The following is a 21,404-nucleotide window of genomic DNA, read 5'->3' on the forward strand; positions in this document are numbered from 1 at the left end:
CGGCGCCGGGTCACGTGGCGGGAAGGGGGGCGCCGGCGCGCGCGCCCGAGCGAGCGAGCGGGCACGCGCAGCCCGCAGCGTGTGGAGGCGCGAGATGCCGAGCTGGGAGTATGTATGGCAGGGAGGGGGCGGCGGCCGGGAAGGCCGACTCCACCCCCTGTGCGCATGCTCCGGCCCCCGCGGGTTATAAGGCAGCCGCGCCTGCCCCGCCAGACAAAGTGGCGAGCTGCGACGTGACTGGTCGGTCGTGTAGGTGCAGCAGCCAAGGAGCCCGGCGGCGGGCAGGGGACACGAGCGGGACCCCCCCGGCTCCGAGGAACTGCGGCCCGCGCCGCCGCGTCACGCATACTCCGGGCGCCGCGAGACACACATAACGGTTAGTCCGGGCTGAGCGGGCAGCGCGCGGCACGGAATCCGCGGTGCCCTTGGTGCCCCGGTGGGGTCGCGGAGCCCCGCGGGCACGCGGGGACTTTCCTCCCTGGGGCAAGGGTCGGGGCGAGCGACGCGGCATCCTGGGCGCGCGGAGCCGCGTGGCCCGGAACGTGGCGTGGGTGAAGGGGACCTTGAGGCGCTGGGCACAGCGTCTCTCCCGGCCGAGCTGCGGGCCCGTGGTCAGGTGGCGGCCGCCGGGCTGCGGGAGTCGGGTCATGGTGCCCGGTGACCTTGGGGGAGACGCTTCCAGCGCTGCCTACTCTAGGCGCCTGGAGAGATGCTTAGGTCGGGAAGAGGGACGACCTGAGGCCGCTTCACGTGGTGCACTCCTGCCGCCTTCTGCTGGGGCGGGAGTTACTTAGGACTCGTGGCATACCCGCCCAGCCTCCCCGGTCTGCCAATCGGTGTCCCACCAGGTGACTTGCTAGAGTGGTGTGAGGAATGTGAGGAGCTGCATTGCGGACCGCCGGTACAAGACTACGGGGTTCGAGTGAACTTTGAGGAAGGGGCTCTTTATGGTCCAACCTGTGGCTTCGGCGCGTCTGCCGCGGGCACGGGGTCCCAAGGCATCCCTGTGGAGCAGATTTAAACGTCCTTATATTTGGTCAGAGCACACTTTCTGGGCCAAGTACATCCCTTTGCCGAGTACATTTTAGCTTTTCTTTATGATGGCGTTTTTGGTGCAACCAGCAGTTACGAAAACTAGCGTCTGATCACTCAACCAGGAAACGCACGTGTTACTACTTCAGTCTTTTCCCGTTTTCCAGTGGCTCATTATAAACTGGCGGGCTACTGCTAGTAGTTACACAGTGACAAACTACTTTTGTTTTTTTTTACCCATAACTAATTTTGAAATCTTAAGGCGTCATTCCGCTTAGGCTCGGGGTGTGTTGCTCAGTGGCATGAGTACCTACCTGCCTGGCCTACCATGCCTGAGGCTCCAAAGTTTGATCGTCGGCATTGAAAAAAAATTACTTTGGTTTTAAATGAGTATATGCTGATGTGTGAGATTAGTAATTGTACGAGAGTTTGGGAAAGGGTGGATGGGAATTAAATCAAGCAGGGTGGGTTTTTGTTCTCGTGTTTTGCTTGTTTTTCTCAGCTGAATAAGAGACTCTTGAATTTATTTATTCATCATTCATTTATTTTAATTAAGTGGTAAATGGTGCTTCTAAGTCCAAGTCTTCGGGGATGTGTATGTGTGTGTGTGTGTGTGTGTGTGTGAGAGAGAGAGAGAGAGAGAGAGAGAGAGAGAGAGAGAGGAAAAAAGGAGAAGGAAGTGGTCAGTCCATCGCCTTAACCTTTCGGAAATTAAATCCAAGGTGTACAGGCAGGAGGTATAGGCTTTACATAGTGAGACCCTTCTCAAAAAAAAAAAAAAAAAAGTAAAAATGACTAAATTTTACAACTTTGCTTTCCAAGTATCATAAGAAATGACCAATAATTCAAGACTTTAGATGGGGGGGGGGGGTCGACACAGAGCTTCTCTGTGTATCCCTGGCTGTCCTGGAACTCTGTTGACCAGGTTGGCCTTGAGCGCAGAAGAGATCTGCTTCTGCTTCCCCAGTGCTGGAATTAAAAGCGTCTGCTACCATGCCCAGTCCTAGAATAAATGTTTAATTAAGTGTATTTCAGTCATTTCATTGTGGGTTTAAGTAGATGCTGTTGGTTTATCAGATTGTGACCTTGTTAAATATGAAAGTTCTTAGTTTGAGGAGCATTTTGAGAGTTTTAAAGCTTTAGCTGTACGATTTACATAATCCTAAACAGATTAAGGGGGGCAGGGTGGGGGATAAGGTGGTGTAAACTTGGATACCTATAAACTCTGACAAAAAATAGTGTTAGATTAGTATTTTCCCAACTTCTTGAAACTTTCATTCCCACTGTGCCTCAGGAACTTCCTATTATGCATTTCATGCAAGGTCTGGGTCCCCGTATAATGCCTACTTGACTTTTTTTATTTCCCATACTAGGGAATATGGACTAGGAATATGGAACTTGAACACAAAACTGAAAATTGTGGATAGAGAAGTTAAGATTCAGCAGAAAAGAAGATTCTAGTATTTACCCTTGGTTTGTAGTCTAGCTGGAAAGCAGAGGTAGTTGAGTACTCTTAGCAAACAGTTTAGGGGAAAGTAAGGTTACCATGGGAACAAACACTGTTTTGTATAGGTGTGAGAAAATGCTCAATTTAAGGAAACACTAGATATGCCTGCATCTCTGAGGAAATACTACTTAATCTGCAGTTTGATAAAGGGGTGGGAGCTAGTTTGGCATAGGTGGTGATAGGTTGAAAGGGCATTTTTGAAGCTGAAAGAATTTCATCAAAAACTAAAACATAGAAAGGTCAAAAATAATAAGAGGGACTAGAAATGTCAGCCAGTGGAGTGCCTTCAGTCATTGTAAGGCCACAGGAAGAGACTGAACAGTTAAAAGAACTTAGTGTGGCTGGGCAGATTTGCATTTTAGTATCATTCTGGGGATAGCTGGTTAGAGGGGTTTTAGAGTGGGACCATATGTGAATGAATACCTAGGGGAATCCTTGAGAAAAGGAAGGAAGCAGGTTTTGGGTAGGGGACTAGTTAGGTGTTGGAGATAAGAAACGGGTGAAGTTAAGAATGTGGTTCAAGTTGCTAGCTGGAGCAAATATAAATTTTTTTATCTTCATTTTAACCAATGGGAATCCTGAGGTACTGTGACTACACCAGAACTGCCCAATGTATAAAACTCATAGATTAAATTCAAAGCCATTTCTGCCCTCTTGTCTGTTTTCATTGGTGAAACTGAAATTATTTTGTTTCCTCTTTACCTTCTCTACTTTAAGTATGGAAAATGCTAATTAGCAGGCGGTTGAGTCACTCCTGTGTCATCGCTATCCCTTCCTACTTTCCTTGTGAAGCAAATCCTAGATGAAAGAATAATAACTTTACTAACTTAGTTATATCCATAGCTATCTGAAAGATAGGAGTCACATTGTCCTGCTTTTAAAAATTAACATCACCAGATATCTGTCCGTATTCAGATTTTCCCAAGTTATATATATATCTATGTATTAGTTTAGGTTTTTTAGTAATTGGTTCTCTTGATCAAGGATACAAACAAGGTCATATGTTTGTCTGAAATCTATAGGTTTCTCGTCTAATTTATTTGGAAGAGATAGGCCCTTTTTCTTCCTCTTCCTTCTTGTCTTCTGTGCTTGGGATTCTGAGTTGGTCCTCCTGGCATAGTTTTAACATGTTCTAATTAGTATATCTCCTGCCCTTTGTGTTTCCTCACATTGGAAGCTCACTTGAAGACCAAGCACTGCAGTCAGGTTTTTATCTCTGAGAAAAGGTTTAGGAGGGGAGATCGAGTATCTTTCATGTTTGCTATTTCTACTTGAAGACATGTGATGGTTTTCTTTCTGCTGTATTCACAACCTACTCTTGGTTTGAAAAGGCAGTAATTTGATTGCACTTTAGTTTTTTACCAGCTTTCTATGTGCATGTTTGCATCTGAGACCCTCTCAGATAGCCTAGGCTGGCCTCACACTTGCCGTGGACCAGAATGGCTTGGTTTGAACTCATGATCCTCCTGTCTCCACTTTCCAAGTGTTAGTAAGACCACAGGCATGAGCCACCGTGCCAACTGTAATCCTATTTTTATTTAATATGATATATGAACTCTTATATGAGTTCCAAGGATTGAACTCAGGTCATCAGATGCCCTTCAAGTTCTTGGGGGGGGGAGGGGTGTTTTTAAGCAGTGGAGCCTTGATCTACCTTTTCCAGTTACCTCTGAGGCATTTAAGTTTAATCTAATACTTATTCTGTTTTCTACTTCTTCACCCTGGAACCCTAATCTTGTGATTCCACTGTTCTTCCAGGTAGCCATGCTTAAATACTCTTACATCGTCTTAGTACTTCCCCTGGTAGACCTACTTCTCCTACGCACAGGTAGCTTCCACATCATCTTTGCCTCTCTGACTCTCTTCCATTACTATTAGTGTTACCCAGTTTAGATTGTTTTGTGATTAATTCAGTGGTATTATTATTGTTGTCAGAGAGAATCTCATGTGGCCTAAGCTGGATCCAAATAACCTATGTATCTGAAAGATTGTCTAAGTCACCATACCTGGTTTGTGTGCTCCTAAGGACAAACCTAGAGCCACCATATGTGCTAGGCAAGTATTCTGACTAAGCTACAGCCTTTGACTTCTGTGATTGTATCATCTTCCTTCTACACCGCTCTAACAGTTTCTGGTCATCTCCCTAATCAAAACCACTCAAGAGGTGGGGGCCGGTAGATCTGTGAGTTTGAGGCCAGCATGTTCTTCATACCGAGTTCAAGGACAACCAGGCCTACATAATTACAATCTTTTAAATTCTGTGTGTTCTTTAATTTGTCTTAACCACGTGGCATTTTCTTCCCTCTGCTTTAATTTTTTTTTCTTTTGGTGGAGTGGTGACAGGTCATAGATCTTACAGTAGATAACCTACTGTAAGGGATCTACTGTAAGAGTGAGCCCTGGTATCATACAAAAAGGAGTTTCAAAGCTCAACACTCACAGTCACAGAATGAGCTAGCTCACTTCACCAAGTAATGAAGGCTCGGCCTTTGAAGGATATCATTGACCATAAATAGTGAACAGGACCCAGTCCTGTTTATTGTCACACTACTACCCTGTTGCTAATTACAGCCCATAATATTGTTCAATTTGATTTGACAGAATTAGCCTTTGTAGAGAAAAGAACTTTAAAATGTTCTGGTATTGTAAGTTGCATAACTGATCATTGGTTGAAAAGCAAATCTTTTCCATGCTTCGGTTTTGCCTCTGGTGGTTGGTGGTGTTCGTTTGTGGGTTTGGAATATTGGAGATGTGTATTGGTTACTTTCCTCATAGTTGTGACCAAGATACCTCCAAGAAGCAACTTGAGGGAGTCAGGCTTTCTTTCAGCCCAGGGTTTGAGTATCACATGAGAGTGAGGAAGGCATGGCAGCAGGAAACAGGCAGCAGCATAAGGCTGCTTGCTCACATCTGGCCAATCAGGAAGCAGAGCTATGCTATAGCCCTCCACACCTGCCTCTAGGACACACTCCTAGCTAGGTCTTATCTCCTAAAGGTCCTCAACTTCCCCAAACACTGCCACCAGCTAGTGACTTAGTGTTCAGATATATGAACCTGTGAGGAACATTCTGCTTTCAAATCATAACAGGATAGAACCCAGTACATAATAGAATGAATGGAACCTTTAGTCGGTTGGTAGAGGTAGTTCTTTGCAGGCCTGACCGCTTGCATTATACTCCTGGGTCCACAAGGTGGCAGGAGAGAACCCAACTCAGGATAGTTTTCCTCTGACCTCCACAGGAGTGCTGTCCACACACACCTTTACACAGGGACAGTCTTTCTCTTTGAATACATTTTAAAAATTGAAGAAAATCACACTGTTGTTTGTAAACTATCTTGGAGAGTAAAGGTCTTTCTTTTTTTAAAAAAAAATTTTTAAAAAAGGATTCTTCTTGTTGCTTTGGCTATCCTGAAACTCACTCTATAGACCAGGCTAGCCTCAAAATCTGAGGTCAGCCTGCCTCTGCCTACCAACCACCACCATCCAGCTAGGTTTTCTTTTTGGATTCCTGTGGAGCAAAGAGGACACCTTGCAAGAGTTGATTCTCACCATGTGGGTCCCTGGGATCAAACTGGTTGTCAGGCACAGTGGCAAGTGCATTACTTGCCGAGTCATCTTGCCAGCCCAGTTACTGGGGTTTGAGAACCAAAGCAATGTTTTTACTTAGTTTTCTCTTTTATTTTCATATAGGAAGGGCTTTTTATTTATTTTTTCACCTTATCAGAGATTTTAAACTTACCAGTGTGCAGGATTAATCTCTAAGGTGTGTGGAGTTCAGTAGAGTTTGTAAATTTGTTGGAATCACAGCTACGGGTGTAGGCTTGTTGTGTTAGTGCCTGCAACTTTGAAACTAGTAAATCTCAGACTTTATTAGCTGTTAGACACAGATTGAAATTGGCACCATTTCAAAATCACCACTAGCACTTAACAATGTCCAATTAAAAATGTTTTGACAGATATAATTTTGATTTTTCTTATGCATATATACATTTACTCTTGTTTTTTTTGTTGGTTTTGGTTTTTTTTTTTTTTTTTTTTTTTAAGGATGGGGCTCACTTTGTAGCCTAGACTGGTCTTGAACTCACTATGAGGATTACAATTCCTCCTCCTTCTCTAGCCTCCAGAGACTGGGATTACAGGTGTGCCCTGCCATACCCAGTTTAAAAGTGTATTCTGATGAGTTCCACAGGTATTGCCAAAGTGCCCCAAGAATCTGACACCCCTTAGGGGAAGCGAGCGTTACTCCTGTTCCCTGTGAGAGTGAGGCTAGCCAGACCTATAAAGACACACAGCAGAGAGATCGTGTCATAGGATTATGTAATCATAACGTCACAGGTTAAGTCACAAATTCAAACAGAATATTTTTCAATTAGAAAGTGAGGTGCCACCAATTAAATGGGTGTCTTAATTTGACTTGGGCTTTCTGGCCCTGTTTCCAGTAGGTTCAGTTCACATCAGCAAATATACTTCACATTCATTGAACTATACAGTTGGAAGAACCTCTAAAGAGGTCATTGAACGTCAGCCTTGAAATTCTTGCCGATTAGAAGCACACATCCTTCCTTCAGCCTCTTCTGATTATATTATAGTACTTACTCTTAGCTCTCTGTCACTTAGAAACCTTAGTTGAGTAGAAGGGAAGCAAGTGGTTTAATAATTACTCTAATTTGAGGGAAATCAGGTACTCATTTGGAAATTGTATATTTCTAATAAAAAACCCAGTAATTATTTTAATGACAACATAGTGTGAGGTTTATATCATCAGTAATTAGGAAGGCTGTTTAAAGGCTGGGCATGATGTAGTTCAGTTCAGTTGGTGAGTGCTTGCCTAGTTAGTGTTCAGTGTATTTAGCAATAAGTCTTTTACAAAAAAGAAAAAAAAAAGAAAAAAGAAACACAATGTAGAGCAGTATCACACTTGAACTGACACATAAAAATACAGTATTTCTTTTTCTGGAGCTGGTTTATTTTATTCAGCAAGTGTCCTTGAGGTCCATCCATGTACAAATGACAGAATTGTCTTTTCTTATTTAGGCCTAAATTACTGTATGACTGTGTGCATGATGTATATATGCAGACATATATGCTGTGCCATTCATGTGGAAGAGAGGACACCTTTGGAGTCAACTTGTTGAAGATTCCAGGAGTCAAACTGAGATGGCCAGACTTGCCTGGAGAAGTACCTTTGCCCACCAAGCTGTGTAGAGTCCTAAAACAGTGTCAGCTGGGCATGGTAGTGCATGGTTTCAGTCCTGCTACTCAGTAGGCAGAAGCAAGTAGAAGTTTGTAGAGGCACGCTTACATTTTGTGTGGTGTTTCTTTATGCAGTATGATTAAGATTATCTAATTGTGATTGATGAGTGTTTTGTTACTCCGGTCCAGGAGTCGTCTACTTTTCATAGATGTTCCTCCCCACACCCCGGGTTTTTTTTTTTTTTTTTTTGGTTGGGGGTTAGGGGCAGTAACTGCTTGGGATTAAACCCAAGGCCCTGTGCATTCTGCTAATGAGATACACTTCCAGCTTAATTCATTCATTCTCATTCTGTCTCTCTCTCTTCTCTCTCTCTCTCTCTCTCTCTCTCTCTCTCTCTCTCTCTCTCTCTCTGGGGCCACTTTGTACAAGAAGCTAGATCAGAACAGTTAAACAGGAGGTTACCATGTTAATAAAATCAATCAGTCTTAGGGATCTGAGTGTCTGAATTTGAAGCCAGAAACTAGTTTATGCTTAGTAATGTACATTGAGCTTTAGATACATTCTATATCTTTTACACTCACAGCATGCTTGCTGTTCTCCTGCCTCTTCTCTTTAGGAAGTAGTATGAGAGTACAGGGAAATTAATAGTTTCCTAGGGCTTTTGTAACTTCTGGAGAGAATCCAGGGAATGGGGGCTGGAGTACAACATTGGCTTGATAGTATAATGTATTCTTCCCCCTCCCCCGCCCCCCAACCCCTGTGTTTGTGTGGGAGAATGTGCATGTGATGGTGGGTGTCCTCAGAGCTGGATAGCCTGGTGCTTATGAACCACCCAAAGTGGGTGTTGGCAACTGAACTGAGGTCCTTTGCAAGAATAGCATGTGTTTTTAACTACTGAGCTATGTCTCTAACCACTGGTGTAATTTGTGTGTGTGTTGGGTTTGGGGGATAGAGTCTCATGTAGATCTGGGTGTTTGGGAAATACTCTGTAGACCAAACTGGTCTCAGAATGCAGAAGATCCTCCTGCCTCTGCTCTCCACCCGGGGCAGGTATGCCACACTATGCTTAGCCTTTAGAAGGCACATCTTACCATTCAGTCACTTATTTTTTACCCTCCTGTTACTTTAAGGCAGTAACGTTTAAACTGCGGGGCTGCTGCACACTATAAGATTAAAATCTTAAAGACTTTTGTTCTATCATTCAGCCTCGGGACTTTAACATGTAAGGTTTATAGTGTTCCCTTTTACTGAACTACAAGCAAAGGTTCTAGTCCAATAATTTTCTTTTGGGATAAGGCCTTCTGTGTAAGAAGAAATGCTGGTATAAATGGAGACTTTTAATCAGAATTTTATGTTAATTGTAACAATTATTTGTCAGGTGATGGTAGAACTGTATTGAATCTGTTTATGGAATTTTTAAATGTTTGCTGTTCTGCCTCCTCCCACCCCTACCCCCCAAAAAACCTATTTTGACATTGATTTACTTGTGAATCTTCCTAAAGCTACTTAAAAGTTGAAAATCTAGATTCTGTAGAAAAGCTTTTATTAACTTGATGAGGCAAGTCTTCGTGACTGAAAATTAGAGCTGCCTTTTAATTGGGACAAACCATAGCTGGCAGCTAAGCACAAAGTTTAATCACGTCCAGCACGTATTGCTGTTCTAGTCAGGGCTTGATGTGTTAGACAGCGCTGCTGCCTGCGTGTAGGTGTTTTTCGTGTATGTAAATACTCCTGAGATCTTTTTAGTAGTTCCTTGAAAAACGTAAAGCAGTGGCTTTATGCTCAGATAAAGGAGAGAGAGGATGGGTGCCTGGAGCACTTGAACCTCGCAGATTTAAATCTACCAGCACACCTATGTTAAGTAGCTTTTTTTTATTCAATCAGGTACAATTTTTAAGAAACCTTGGCTTGTAAAGATGTTTTTATCTGGCCTGAATGAAATTTCCTACAACAGATCCCCATACCCCACCCCCAGGCTATGTTTGTAAAAAATCAATCCAGATCCTTAATATTTAGATAGAACTAAATATGATAAAAAGCCATATTTTCTAAGAACCTGGGTACCTGAGGTCTTTGTCGACCTACCCCTATTACAGAAGAAGTGTAACTTTACTCATCCTGTATTGTGCTGGGGTTCACTGTCTCTTGCAATGAAAAGCTGGGTCCCCAAAGGAAGGAAGAATTTGTAACTACATAGATCTAGGGAGAACCCTTTGTCAGAAATCAGAGAGGTTTCTGGAGTGAGAGAAGGAAGAAAAAGCAGCTCTCATGTCTTCTCTCTTAGACAATGTACACATGTACATAAGACATGGAGGTGGAATGGAGATTGGGAAGAAGGGGCAGACTGACTGACACGAGAATGGGGGTGCAATCTGAGCAAATGTTAGTGACACTCAGTATGTGGTACACTGATAACAAAACTGGGTATGTTTTTTAAAATCCCTATAATTCCAGCACTTAGAAGCTAGAAGCAGAACCAGGAGTTCGAGGCCAGCCTCAAACACAGAAGTTTGAAGTCAGCCTGGGCAGCATGTGGTCCTCTCTTAAGGCAACCAATTTTTAAAAAAGATCTTGGACCTTTAAAAAAAAAGACCTTCTCCCATACGGCCAGTCAAAACTCCTGCTTTGCTGATTTCCTAGTTAGAATTGAGATGGTTATCACAATTGACATGTAATTTATTGACAGAAATTTGTTTTGCTTGGTTGTGAAAACTGGCCACTTTACAGTACGTGGTGTTTATTTTCCACAAAGTGTCACCCAACACTGATAACAAGAGAACCATTTTTTTAAAAAATCACATAAAATAAACTACAAAGAAACAAAAGATTGGAAACCAAAACATAAGAGTAAGAGTATCAGTCCATTGGAGTTGTAGGGTGAGAGGTTTGTTGCTCCCCTTGCCCCCCCCACTTTGAAGATAGGGTCTCACTATGTATCCTTCCCTTGACTGAAACAAAACCCAACAAGATACTTCCTCATTCTGTTTGTTGAAAGGCCTTTAGTGCAGAAAAGGGATTTGTGGAGGTTGTTTTGTTGCTGACATAAGTTTTTTCTACTTCATATCCTTCAGATACTAGATTTGCGCTGCATCTTGGAATTCATCTACACTTAAAATGCCACCTGCGATTGGAGGGCCAGTGGGATACACCCCCCCAGATGGAGGCTGGGGGTGGGCAGTGTTAGTCGGAGCCTTCATTTCTATTGGCTTCTCCTATGCATTTCCCAAATCCATCACTGTCTTCTTTAAAGAGATAGAAGTTATATTCAGTGCAACGACCAGTGAAGTATCATGGATATCATCTATAATGTTGGCTGTCATGTATGCTGGAGGTGAGTACCCACCGCTCCTCTGACTTACGTCTGACTTACGTTGGGCAGCCAGAGTCTGGACATTTTACTCTCTTGCTCAGTGTTACTTCCTGAAGTGTTGTATTAAGCGTGCTTTTCATCTCTGACAACACTGGCAGCTCTTACGCCCTTATCCCATTGTGGCTTTTTGGAGCAGAAATGAAGTGCAAACTTCATTTCTCTTGCTCTCTGCCAGATACTTGAAAAGTAAACATTTTAAATATTGAGTTGCAAGATTTTAAAAAGTTACTCAAGTGTCTGGAACTAGTATAGTTCAAAGTCTCAGGTAAAATTTGTAATTTAAGGACTAGGCTTGTCCCACAAGCACAGAGAGGTGAGGACAACCGGCGAGCCCCCCCACCCCACCCCACCCCCGGCCCCTTTGGCTCGCATCCTCATATGCATGTGCACACCCAAGAGACCAGCTGAATAAAATCTTCACTTGTTCCTGTGATGTTGTAGGCTCTAAAGGCATTTTGGCTGCACTTAAACTTGAATTGTATCTATTTTCCTTTTTGTTTTCTTTGGCATGGTGTGAAGGCTATGTAGAAAGTAAATTGCTTATTTAAAACGTGTTTATTTTACCTGGAGATGTCAAACCACAATTAAACATGAAAGTTAAACCTACCATAAAACTTGAGGAATTCTGGGGCAAAGTATTTTTGTTTAGCCAGGTTGGCAGTGTTCCATGTTGTCTTGTGAGATATCTAACAAGATATTCTATCAATGTCCTATACAGACTGTAAACTTAAGTTTCCAAGTGACCTGTGATATCAGGAACTAGCTACTTTCTTTCATTCATTAGGCCTCTGGTAAGGGCCTGTTCCTTGAGTTGTTAGTTGCCTCACGTGGCAGGAGGAAAGATACGTTCCTCAGCCCTCTTTCAGAAAGATGCTTGATAAACTCATGAGGCTCTGTCTGACCTAATTATTTCCTAAAGATCTTGCCTCTTGCTACTTAGTACTCTTGCTTTTGGATTGAATTTTAACATGATTTTTTTCCCCTACCATGTGAGGATGGAACCCAGTCATCCAGTGTCCGCTGTAACCTGGCAGCTTCCAGTGTCCTGTAAGCAGTCATTTGTTCCTCAAGTCCATATCTTTAAAGTGTGAAATTCAATTTTTTAAATTTCCAAATAAATGAGTTTAATACTTCATTTTGTAACCAGCAGAAAATGTTTGTTAGAGTTTGAAGGTGTGCCTCATACAATGGCACAAAATGCAGCTGCCAGGCTTGTGAACCATGGTGATGGACTTATTAGTTTCCTAGTTGAAATGATCTACCTTCGCATTTAGCCTTTCTTTTATAGATGTGGGAATTTGTACTACTACATTTTTGGTTCTCTCCTAGGTCCTATCAGCAGTATCTTGGTGAATAAATACGGCAGCCGTCCAGTAATGATCGCTGGTGGTTGTCTGTCTGGTTGCGGCTTGATCGCAGCTTCTTTCTGTAACACAGTACAGGAACTTTACTTGTGCATTGGTGTTATTGGAGGTGAGTGGCTACTGATTCATTTCATATTTATTTATTGTCACTGTTTGATTCTGACTTGTCATTTTAGAGAGCTGCTCACTGAGTACTAGTGAGGTGGCTCAGAGGGTAAAGGAAGCTTGAGCCTTCCCCTGACCCCATGGTGTAAGGGATGAACCAAATCTGGTAGGGGCAGCCTTCCTCTCTCACACCATGGCATGGGCATGCCCATACACACATAAAATTGTTTTTTTTTTTCATTTAGAAGACAAGGTCAACTGTGTAGCCTTGGCTGGGCTGAAACTTGCTATGTAAACCAGGCTGGCCTCAAACTCAGATTTATCTGCCTATGCCTGCCCTTGCACCATGTATTGGCTAGTTTTGTGTCAACTTGACACAACTGGAGTTATCACAGAGAAAGGAGCTTCAGTTGAGGAAATGCCTCCATGAGATCCAACTGTAAGGCATTTTCTCAATTAGTGATCAAGGGGGAAAGGCCTCTTGTGGGTGGGACCATCTCAGGGCTGGTAGTCTTGGTTCTATAAGAAAGCAGGCTGAGCAAGCCAGGTGAGGCAAGCCAGTAAAGAACATCCCTCCATGACCTCTGCATCAGCTCCTGCTCCCAGACCTGCTTGAGTTCCAGTCCTGACTTCCTTTGGTGATGAACAGCAGCATGGGAGTGTAAGCCGAATAAATCCTTTCCTCCCCAACTTGCTTCTTGGTCATGATGTTTGTGCAGGAATAGAAACCCTGACTAAGACACACCATGTCCGGCAAGATTAAACAGAATAAACTACTGCCATGTAATATGTAGCTATTGCTAATTTAATTTAAGAGACAATTGCATCATTTTAAGAATAGACAGTGGTAGCCGGGCAGGTGGCACATGTAATGCCAGCACTTGGGAAGCAGAGGCAGGCAGAGTCAGCCTGGCCTACAGAATGAATTCCAGGACAGCTAGGGATGTGAGATAAAGTTTATGCAGTGATTCATGGAAGGGTGGTCATTGGCTGTTCTCCCCTAACCTCCTTTTCCCATGAGGAATAGGCTTTTATTTTAATAGGATATGGTGCATGCTTCATCCTTCACTTCTGAAGGTTAAGGGTCTTCTCAGTTTTTATTTAGTCATCCAGTTAGGAAAATGAGCTGTTGAATATTATAATGTTCAAATGTATGGGCTGCCATACATTTTCTTCAGTGTACAAAACTAACCTTTTTTTGTTTGCTTGTTTAGACCAAAGAGGATGAGTGTATTTTGTCATTTTTCTTCAGTTAACTATATATTACGAACGGCGATTATTAATGTCATTCAATATTTGAGACAGAACAAAGTTTGCCACATCTAGCCCAGCTCCAGGAATTGATCTTATTGGGGCAGTGAGGGAATGAAGGAAGGACACACAGTACATAGAGAGGAAAGCTGGGATCAGATAGGCAATTCTAGAAATCTCAGCATGGTTATTATATACAGTTGAAAAGGGTTAACTGTACATAACTGTATCAAGACAGGGTTTATAGTATATAGCTGGATCCAGGAGACAGGTTTAGCCAGGTCACAAGCACCACATTTCCTGGAGCTGGAGTTACAAGGTGGCTATAAGCTTCCCAGTATGGATACTGCAAGAGGAATACATGCCTTAGCCATGCCCCACTTACTCTAATGTCTTTGCTTAGTAAGTAATTGAAGAGATACTTCTGTTTATGACAGTGTGTGCTATCTCTGCTCCTTTCCCTAGGTCTTGGGCTTGCTTTCAACTTGAACCCAGCTCTGACTATGATTGGCAAGTATTTCTACAAGAAGCGACCACTGGCCAACGGACTGGCCATGGCAGGCAGCCCTGTGTTCCTCTCTACCCTGGCTCCACTTAATCAGGCTTTCTTTGATATTTTTGACTGGAGAGGAAGCTTCCTAATTCTTGGGGGCCTCCTCCTAAATTGTTGTGTAGCTGGATCCCTGATGAGACCAATAGGGCCTGAGCAAGTCAAGCTAGAAAAACTCAAGTCCAAAGAATCTCTACAGGAAGCTGGAAAATCTGATGCAAATACAGATCTCATTGGAGGAAGTCCCAAAGGAGAAAAGCTGTCCGTCTTCCAAACAATTAACAAATTCCTGGACTTGTCGCTGTTTACCCATAGGGGCTTTTTACTGTACCTGTCTGGAAATGTGGTCATGTTTTTTGGACTCTTTACCCCTTTGGTCTTTCTTAGTAGTTATGGTAAGAGTAAGGATTTTTCCAGTGAGAAATCAGCCTTCCTTCTTTCCATTTTGGCTTTTGTTGATATGGTAGCCAGACCGTCCATGGGACTTGCAGCCAACACCAAGTGGATCAGACCTCGGATCCAGTACTTTTTTGCTGCTTCTGTTGTTGCAAATGGAGTGTGCCATTTGCTTGCCCCTTTGTCTACAACCTACGTTGGGTTCTGTGTCTACGCCGGAGTCTTTGGATTTGCCTTTGGTTGGCTCAGCTCTGTATTATTTGAAACATTGATGGACCTCATTGGACCCCAGAGGTTCTCCAGTGCTGTGGGCTTGGTGACCATTGTGGAATGCTGCCCTGTCCTCCTAGGGCCACCACTTTTAGGTATAGTATGTCTCCCTACATTTTTGTTTCTGATCCAGTTATAAAACTAGGTGTGAAAAGCATGTCTACCTTTAAAGCAGAGTTGAGAGCTGAGCTTTGTAATAGTGCACATTGCAGCAGTAGTCAGGCAGGCGGAAGACGTCCTCTTCCGTGGCATCAAGTGTACCAGCCACCGTCCTTCCTAACCCCTGTGCATCTTGGACTCACAAAGCTTAGGGTTATTTTAGTAGCAGTTCCATAGATAATTCTGTTCAGTTACTTTAGTTTATGAGTCATTATATAATTTGAGAGCTTGGGTTACTAAACTTTCTCTTTGAATGTTTTAGGGTTTTTTTTGAGGGGGGGTAGTGTTGGTTTTTTTGTTTGTTTGTTTGTTTGTTTGTTTCAAAGCAAAGTTTATGTGTAGCTCTCTGGCTGTCCTAGAACTCTATAGACCAAACTGGTCCCAAATGCCAAGATCCTTCTGCCTCCCAAGTGCTGAGATTAGAGGCATGCACCCCCACCACCTGGCTTAAACTTTTTAAAAATCCCATGTAGGACTGATGGCGCACACCTGTTATTCCAGCACTTAGACGCTCAGGCAAGATGATTATGAGTTCAAGATCAGCATTGGCCTGCACAACAAGATCCTCCCAAATGTCCCAACCTCCTTTTAGATATTTGTGGTGATTAATTTATAGATAAGATTTTAACCAACTTACCTTAAAATTCTTATAGCCAAAGATTGCCAGGACCTCCTGACCCTTCCGTGTCCTCCCCTCAACTGCTGCGATTACAGGCACATGCCACCAGACTTACAGATGCTTTGATAGTACTCCTTCCAGCTCTCCCTGGTGAACTGCCAGTTCATATCAGTTTTCACCCCCACCCTTTCTAATCTGCCCCTTTCTTTACCATGTCTGCCCCTCTTCTACCAACTCCTGTTTTGGAGTGGCTCGTTCCCTAATATGGCCTCCAAGGCTCTACAGAGCTTGGCCCCATCTGTCTATCCAGCCTGTTTCCTACCCTGCCTTCTCGCTCTCTGCCCTAAGATCCAACCCTTGCTTTCTTGCTCACACCCTATGCTTTGCAATGGCTGTTCGGCCTGGATCTTTTCCATCTTCCTGCTGCCTCAGCTTCAGAAGGAGCAGCATGCCTCACTTCTTCACTCGTCTCCACGCCCTTGTTCTGGTCCCAGATCTCTCCCTGTAGCACTTGTCAGTTTGTAAAATAGCCATATAGAGTTCCTTTCAGATTGGTCAAGCGGCATCATTACTGTCAAACCGCACAAGCGTTTGGGAGAGAATGTGTGTGATGAGCCATTTTCCAAATTCATTTGGTGTCAAAACAGTAGAGGGGCTTCCTGTAGCACGCACCAAGGTAGCAGGTGCAGGCCTCAACTCAGACCCTGTGTTCCCTTACTAGTCCTGTGACCTCGAAGCAGAAACTTACTGTTGCTGTACTTGAATTTCTGTAACTGCTGGAGATAAATTGTAGATTCGGTGCTGAGAGTGTGCTGTTTGGCTACAGAGCAGTGTTCTCCGGAAGTGCTGATAAAGAACTTTGGCCTTGGTGATTGGAGTAGATCTGTGTGGCCTTGGACACTCAAACTTCCTTTGAATTACAGTTTACCCTTTGTGCAGTGAGAAAATGGATTGTGATCTCTGACATTTATCATTGAGATTTGCCAAGAGTTAATTGTTGCCAATTTGAAAATAGAAAATACAAGGCCAGTCAAAATCAGGAACACTATAAATAGAAAATCTTGCAGTTCATTTTTGGTCCTTAGGTTGTGGGCTCTGAAGGTTGCTCTGCATCTTTCTGAGTAGATCCTTGCACTTGCTTGCTCTTACCCACATAGCCTTGTCTTCTGCATCTTAGGCCGCCTCAATGACATGTATGGAGACTACAAATACACGTACTGGGCTTGTGGCGTGATCCTCATCATCGCGGGTATCTATCTCTTCATTGGCATGGGCATCAACTATCGACTTCTTGCCAAAGAACAGAAAGCGGAGGAGAAGCAGAAAAGGGAAGGAAAAGAGGACGAGGCCAGCACCGATGTCGACGAGAAGCCAAAGGAGACGATGAAAGCTGCACAGTCGCCGCAGCAGCACAGCTCCGGGGACCCCACAGAGGAGGAGAGCCCTGTCTGACCTGTGAAGCCTGGAGAGAGCAGCGTGTGACCCACGACATCCAAAACCATCCTGCTGGCCTCTAGTCTACCAGTGGTGCTCAGTGCAGACAGTGGACATTTGTGTGGAAAACCTACCGGGTGTTCATTGGTGGGATTTTTTTTTTCACTCCTTACCAATGCCTGAATTTAAAATATACTATGCTTTAGGTAGGGAGTGGTTGGCAAAGGATATGGGAAAGAAGTAGTGATTTTCTTTTTGTTTGTTTGTTTTGTTTTAATCTTAGCTTTTAACAGTGTCATGAAGATTATAATATGTGCCTTAAGTTTTAGTTTTTAGAACTCTTTAGAGAGCCTTAACTTTTAAAACCATTCTGCTGAATTCATTTGTTTTAAATGTCATTTTAAAAGGAAAAATAACAACTAGCTTGCTTGAGGTAACTAACCTTAATCTTGTTTTGTTGTTGTTTGTAATGCTTTGTCAGACATTGTTACTGGAACATTTATGAATAGAGGTATTGGTTAAAAGTCGCAGGTTTATAAAATACTGACTAAAGTATTTTTCTAGCATTATAGTTGCCTGGCATATCCACCTGCTAGGTATATATTTAAGAAATTTGAAACATAAAATTTTGGGAACATCTTGGCAGTTCCAGCCACAGCCTGTCACCTGCTGGGCACTTCTCAAATGCTTACTACAGCCTCGTGCTGAAGTGTTATCACTAAACTGTCACCTTTGCTCCTATTCAGAGACACTGAAATCAACTGCAAAAGGTTAGTATTAACATCTACAAAACAACTCTTTAACACGTCTGATTTAATGTATGCAGTATTTCAAGCAGCAGCTGAATTCAGTGTAGGTTTCCCCAAACCTTAGTTACGGTATGAGAATCTTAGGTATGTGTGGGTTTGAGGGGCTCTGAGGTGTTGGTTCTTAGGTTTGAACCCAGGGCCACAAGCATGCTAAGTGCATGCTGTACCACTGAGCCACAACCCACAGGCACCCTGGAATCCTTCTCCTTGACCCCTGAAACCTTTTCTCTTGGTTTTTGATAGTTCCATTTATACCACTACTAGTTTAGAGCTGTATGTGGGATGATTCAGTACCGACTGAATGGATGTGCTTTTGTTTTTTTTACATTGTTTTTCAGTATTTGCAAAACCACGAGGGTTAGAGTTTGGCCTCAGGGAAGCCAATAAAGATAAAATGGGAGGAAGTTTGCTGAGAACTTGTATCATGCTTTACGATTATTTGACATAGTCTTACCTCCACACCTTAACTTTCATGACCCTTTCACTCACCTGAAATGTAGAAAAATGGGTTCAGTGTAAGGATAAGAGGAAAGATGGACCAGATTGGAACTACAGTGTTTTGGGTTTTTTTTTTTTTTAACCTGATGTCTTCTGAATAGAGGCAGAAAAAAATAAGACATATGACACTGAATTGTACTCAATGTGTTTAAAATACCATTGTAATTGACAGGGTGAATATAGATTTAAAACCTTGTGTAAGAAGCTGACTTTTTCCAAATAAAACATTTATTTTATTTTTAGAAAACAGTTCTTCCGCATGTTTATTTGTGAGACATGTTATTTTTGTCTTCATTCTTACTAATTTTTATTTTATTTTAACCTTTCTAATATTGAATCGTCCATTTATATACCTTGACTCGTACATATGGTTCATTTTATGTTGATTTTCCTCCTTTAGTTAAGACAAGCAGGGAAGGATTTTAAGACCGCATCTTGAGCTGAGATCCCCTGATGCTGTTAGCCTTAAGACACTGTGGGAACCACCTTGCAATATAAAGTGTTGTGGTGAGAATGTGGTGAGAATTTAGAGAGGAAACCTTGAAAGTTTACACAGACATCAACTGGTTTGGACTCTTATCTTCTGTGAAGCCATGTCATACTTCTGTGAACCTTTCTCTTCTATAAAAATGAAAGTCTCTGTTGATGGTGGAATTTTGAGCTCTGTGTGTGTGCGAGCGCGCGAAGCTGCATTTGCTGGGCAGGTGTGTCTGCGCTCAGGGTTGAGCCCAGGATTTATGATACAGGGTCACCAACACTCTTCAGAAAGGATTCTTAGTTTATAATCAAAAGCCAAAACTGCAATAAAACTGGAACTTGCTATTAAACTTTTTGTTAGCTGCTTAGTCTTGAGGTTTTTCCCATTAAAGGAACATTGGGTCCAGCAATTGCTCTGTCACTGGGCTAAAGCCACAGTCCATAGGATTTACATAAGGTCAGTGTTAGTGAAGCCTGTGTGGCACTTAGCAGAGGCCTTCTCTGTCCCTTCCTCATTCTCTATCGTGGCTATCAGCTGTGCTGTAAAGCGGGCCTGGGAGCAGTGGGCACTCTGAGCCTTGTCCGTCACTCCTTTGAATGCTGATTTTGTCTCAAGTCCTTTCAGTTCACATAGCCGTGGCTGCTGGGTAATAGATGTGAGCTGGGCATGAACTGTCACATATAGCAGAGTGGGAAAATTACTGAATGAGTTTCAAATCAGTACACTTAAACTACACTGATCAGGAACGTGTCCAGTCAAGTCTGAAAATTAAGAACATCTTCACCATCTGAGATGAACAGTATGTACAAAATTATATTTTGATTTTTTTAGTTTATAATTAAATCATTTTTCCCCTTTTCTCTTTCAAACCCCTCCCATGTTTTCCTTATTCTCATACAAATTCATGGCCTCTTTATAATTGTTAGATGTGTATATGTGTTGCTAAATCTATAAAAAACAATCTTCTTGGTCCATATAATATTACTTGTATATGTTTTTAGGGCTGGCCAGTTGGTATTGAATAACAGTTGGTGAATTCTTCCCTGGGGAAGACCTCCTCCACATTAGCATGCCTGCCTATTGGTATCATTCATGTGTGTTAGATCTTTTCTGAGATGAGGTCTCACTGTGTAGACAAGACTGGCCTGGAACTAAAGATCCAACTGCCTCTGCCTCCCAAATGCTGGCATTAGAGGCAGACACTCTTATATTGAATTTCAGAGTGACAAACTTAATGTTGGTTGCATGTTATCAGGAAACAGGAATGCCCAAGTTCCACCCTCCCACATAGTTTACCATGAAACAAGTCAGGCACTGTGCCTGGAAGACATGAAGAAAGAAGTTAATGATAGACTTGGGTAACTGAATGATGCTGACTACTTGATGAGAAATGACAGCTCAAGCTTGCCTGGCCCAAGGCCAGGTTGTATCTGGGTTAGAGTGATGGGGGTGGGCGGGTAGTTTGAGTGCGTTACTTTTTGACACAGGGTCTCTATGTAGCTTGGCTGTCCTTGGAGCTCTGTGTAGCCCAGGCTGGGCTCAACTCAGAGATACATCTGCCTTGCTTCCCAAGTTTGGGATTAAAGACTGCAGGAAGCTTTGGATCCAGTCACTATTTACTCCATTCAGGCCCCATTGTCTAGACTATGGAGGTTGGCTGGTTTGTTTTTGCTGTTGGGATTTGCTTTGGTGTTTGAGTGTGTATATGTGTAGTGTGTACACTTTATGTGAAATCTGAACTCAAGGGCCGGGTCTTCAAGCTTTCTCCTCGAGCTCTTTTGTAGTGAGCCATCAATCCATCCCCTACAAGTATCAACTATGAAGGATACTGGTTTCCTTTGTACTGACTTTTCTCCTGTCTGTCTGGGTTCAAGTTAAGGCTCAAACAAGTTCTAAACATCAGAGTGTTTTATGTCAAGTTTGCTCATGCATGGGGAAGAAATGCCCTCCCTCCTCACACTATAGAGGCTTCTATGTGATTGTAACGAGTCAACAAGAAATACAAAGTGTTCTGTCCCTGGCGAAGTCCTAAGTCTAGATTCAAAGATGGAAGTTTTTCTCCCTACTACTCAGTGGGTTAGACACTTGTTTTGCGGTGCTGGAGATAGTATTCAGAGCCTTGTGCTTTCAAGACAAGCTTCCTACCACCAAACCAAGTCTCCGGCCAGTGATGAGGGGGTTTGGTTTGGTTTGGCTTTGGCTTGTTTTAGTTCTACCCCACAACCATGTTGGATTTTGTTTTCCATGTAGTCAATTCTGTTGCTGTTAATGCTGTATTAGGGCATTGAACCCACAGCGCATCCTAGGCCCACGTTTTACCACTGAGTCCTAATCCTAACCCTAACAGACAAACATAACCTGGCTTTC

At 42.9% G+C, this 21,404-nt stretch overlaps 1 protein-coding gene across 1 annotated transcript; it reads left to right on the forward strand.

Annotated features, from left to right (window-relative positions):
• The first annotated feature begins 211 nt into the window (after positions 1 to 211).
• Slc16a1 (solute carrier family 16 (monocarboxylic acid transporters), member 1) lies at positions 212 to 20,010 on the forward strand. The gene is made up of 5 exons (NM_009196.4): positions 212 to 376; positions 10,806 to 11,065; positions 12,434 to 12,577; positions 14,290 to 15,135; positions 16,996 to 20,010. Exons 2-5 carry the CDS (start codon positions 10,849 to 10,851, stop codon positions 17,268 to 17,270), a joined length of 1,482 nt encoding a protein of 493 aa, NP_033222.1. The 5' UTR covers positions 212 to 376; positions 10,806 to 10,848; the 3' UTR covers positions 17,271 to 20,010.
• The last annotated feature ends 1,394 nt before the right edge of the window (positions 20,011 to 21,404 follow it).

Source organism: Mus musculus, chromosome 3 (assembly GCF_000001635.26).
Source record: "Mus musculus strain C57BL/6J chromosome 3, GRCm38.p6 C57BL/6J".
Lineage (NCBI taxonomy): Eukaryota > Metazoa > Chordata > Mammalia > Rodentia > Muridae > Mus > Mus musculus.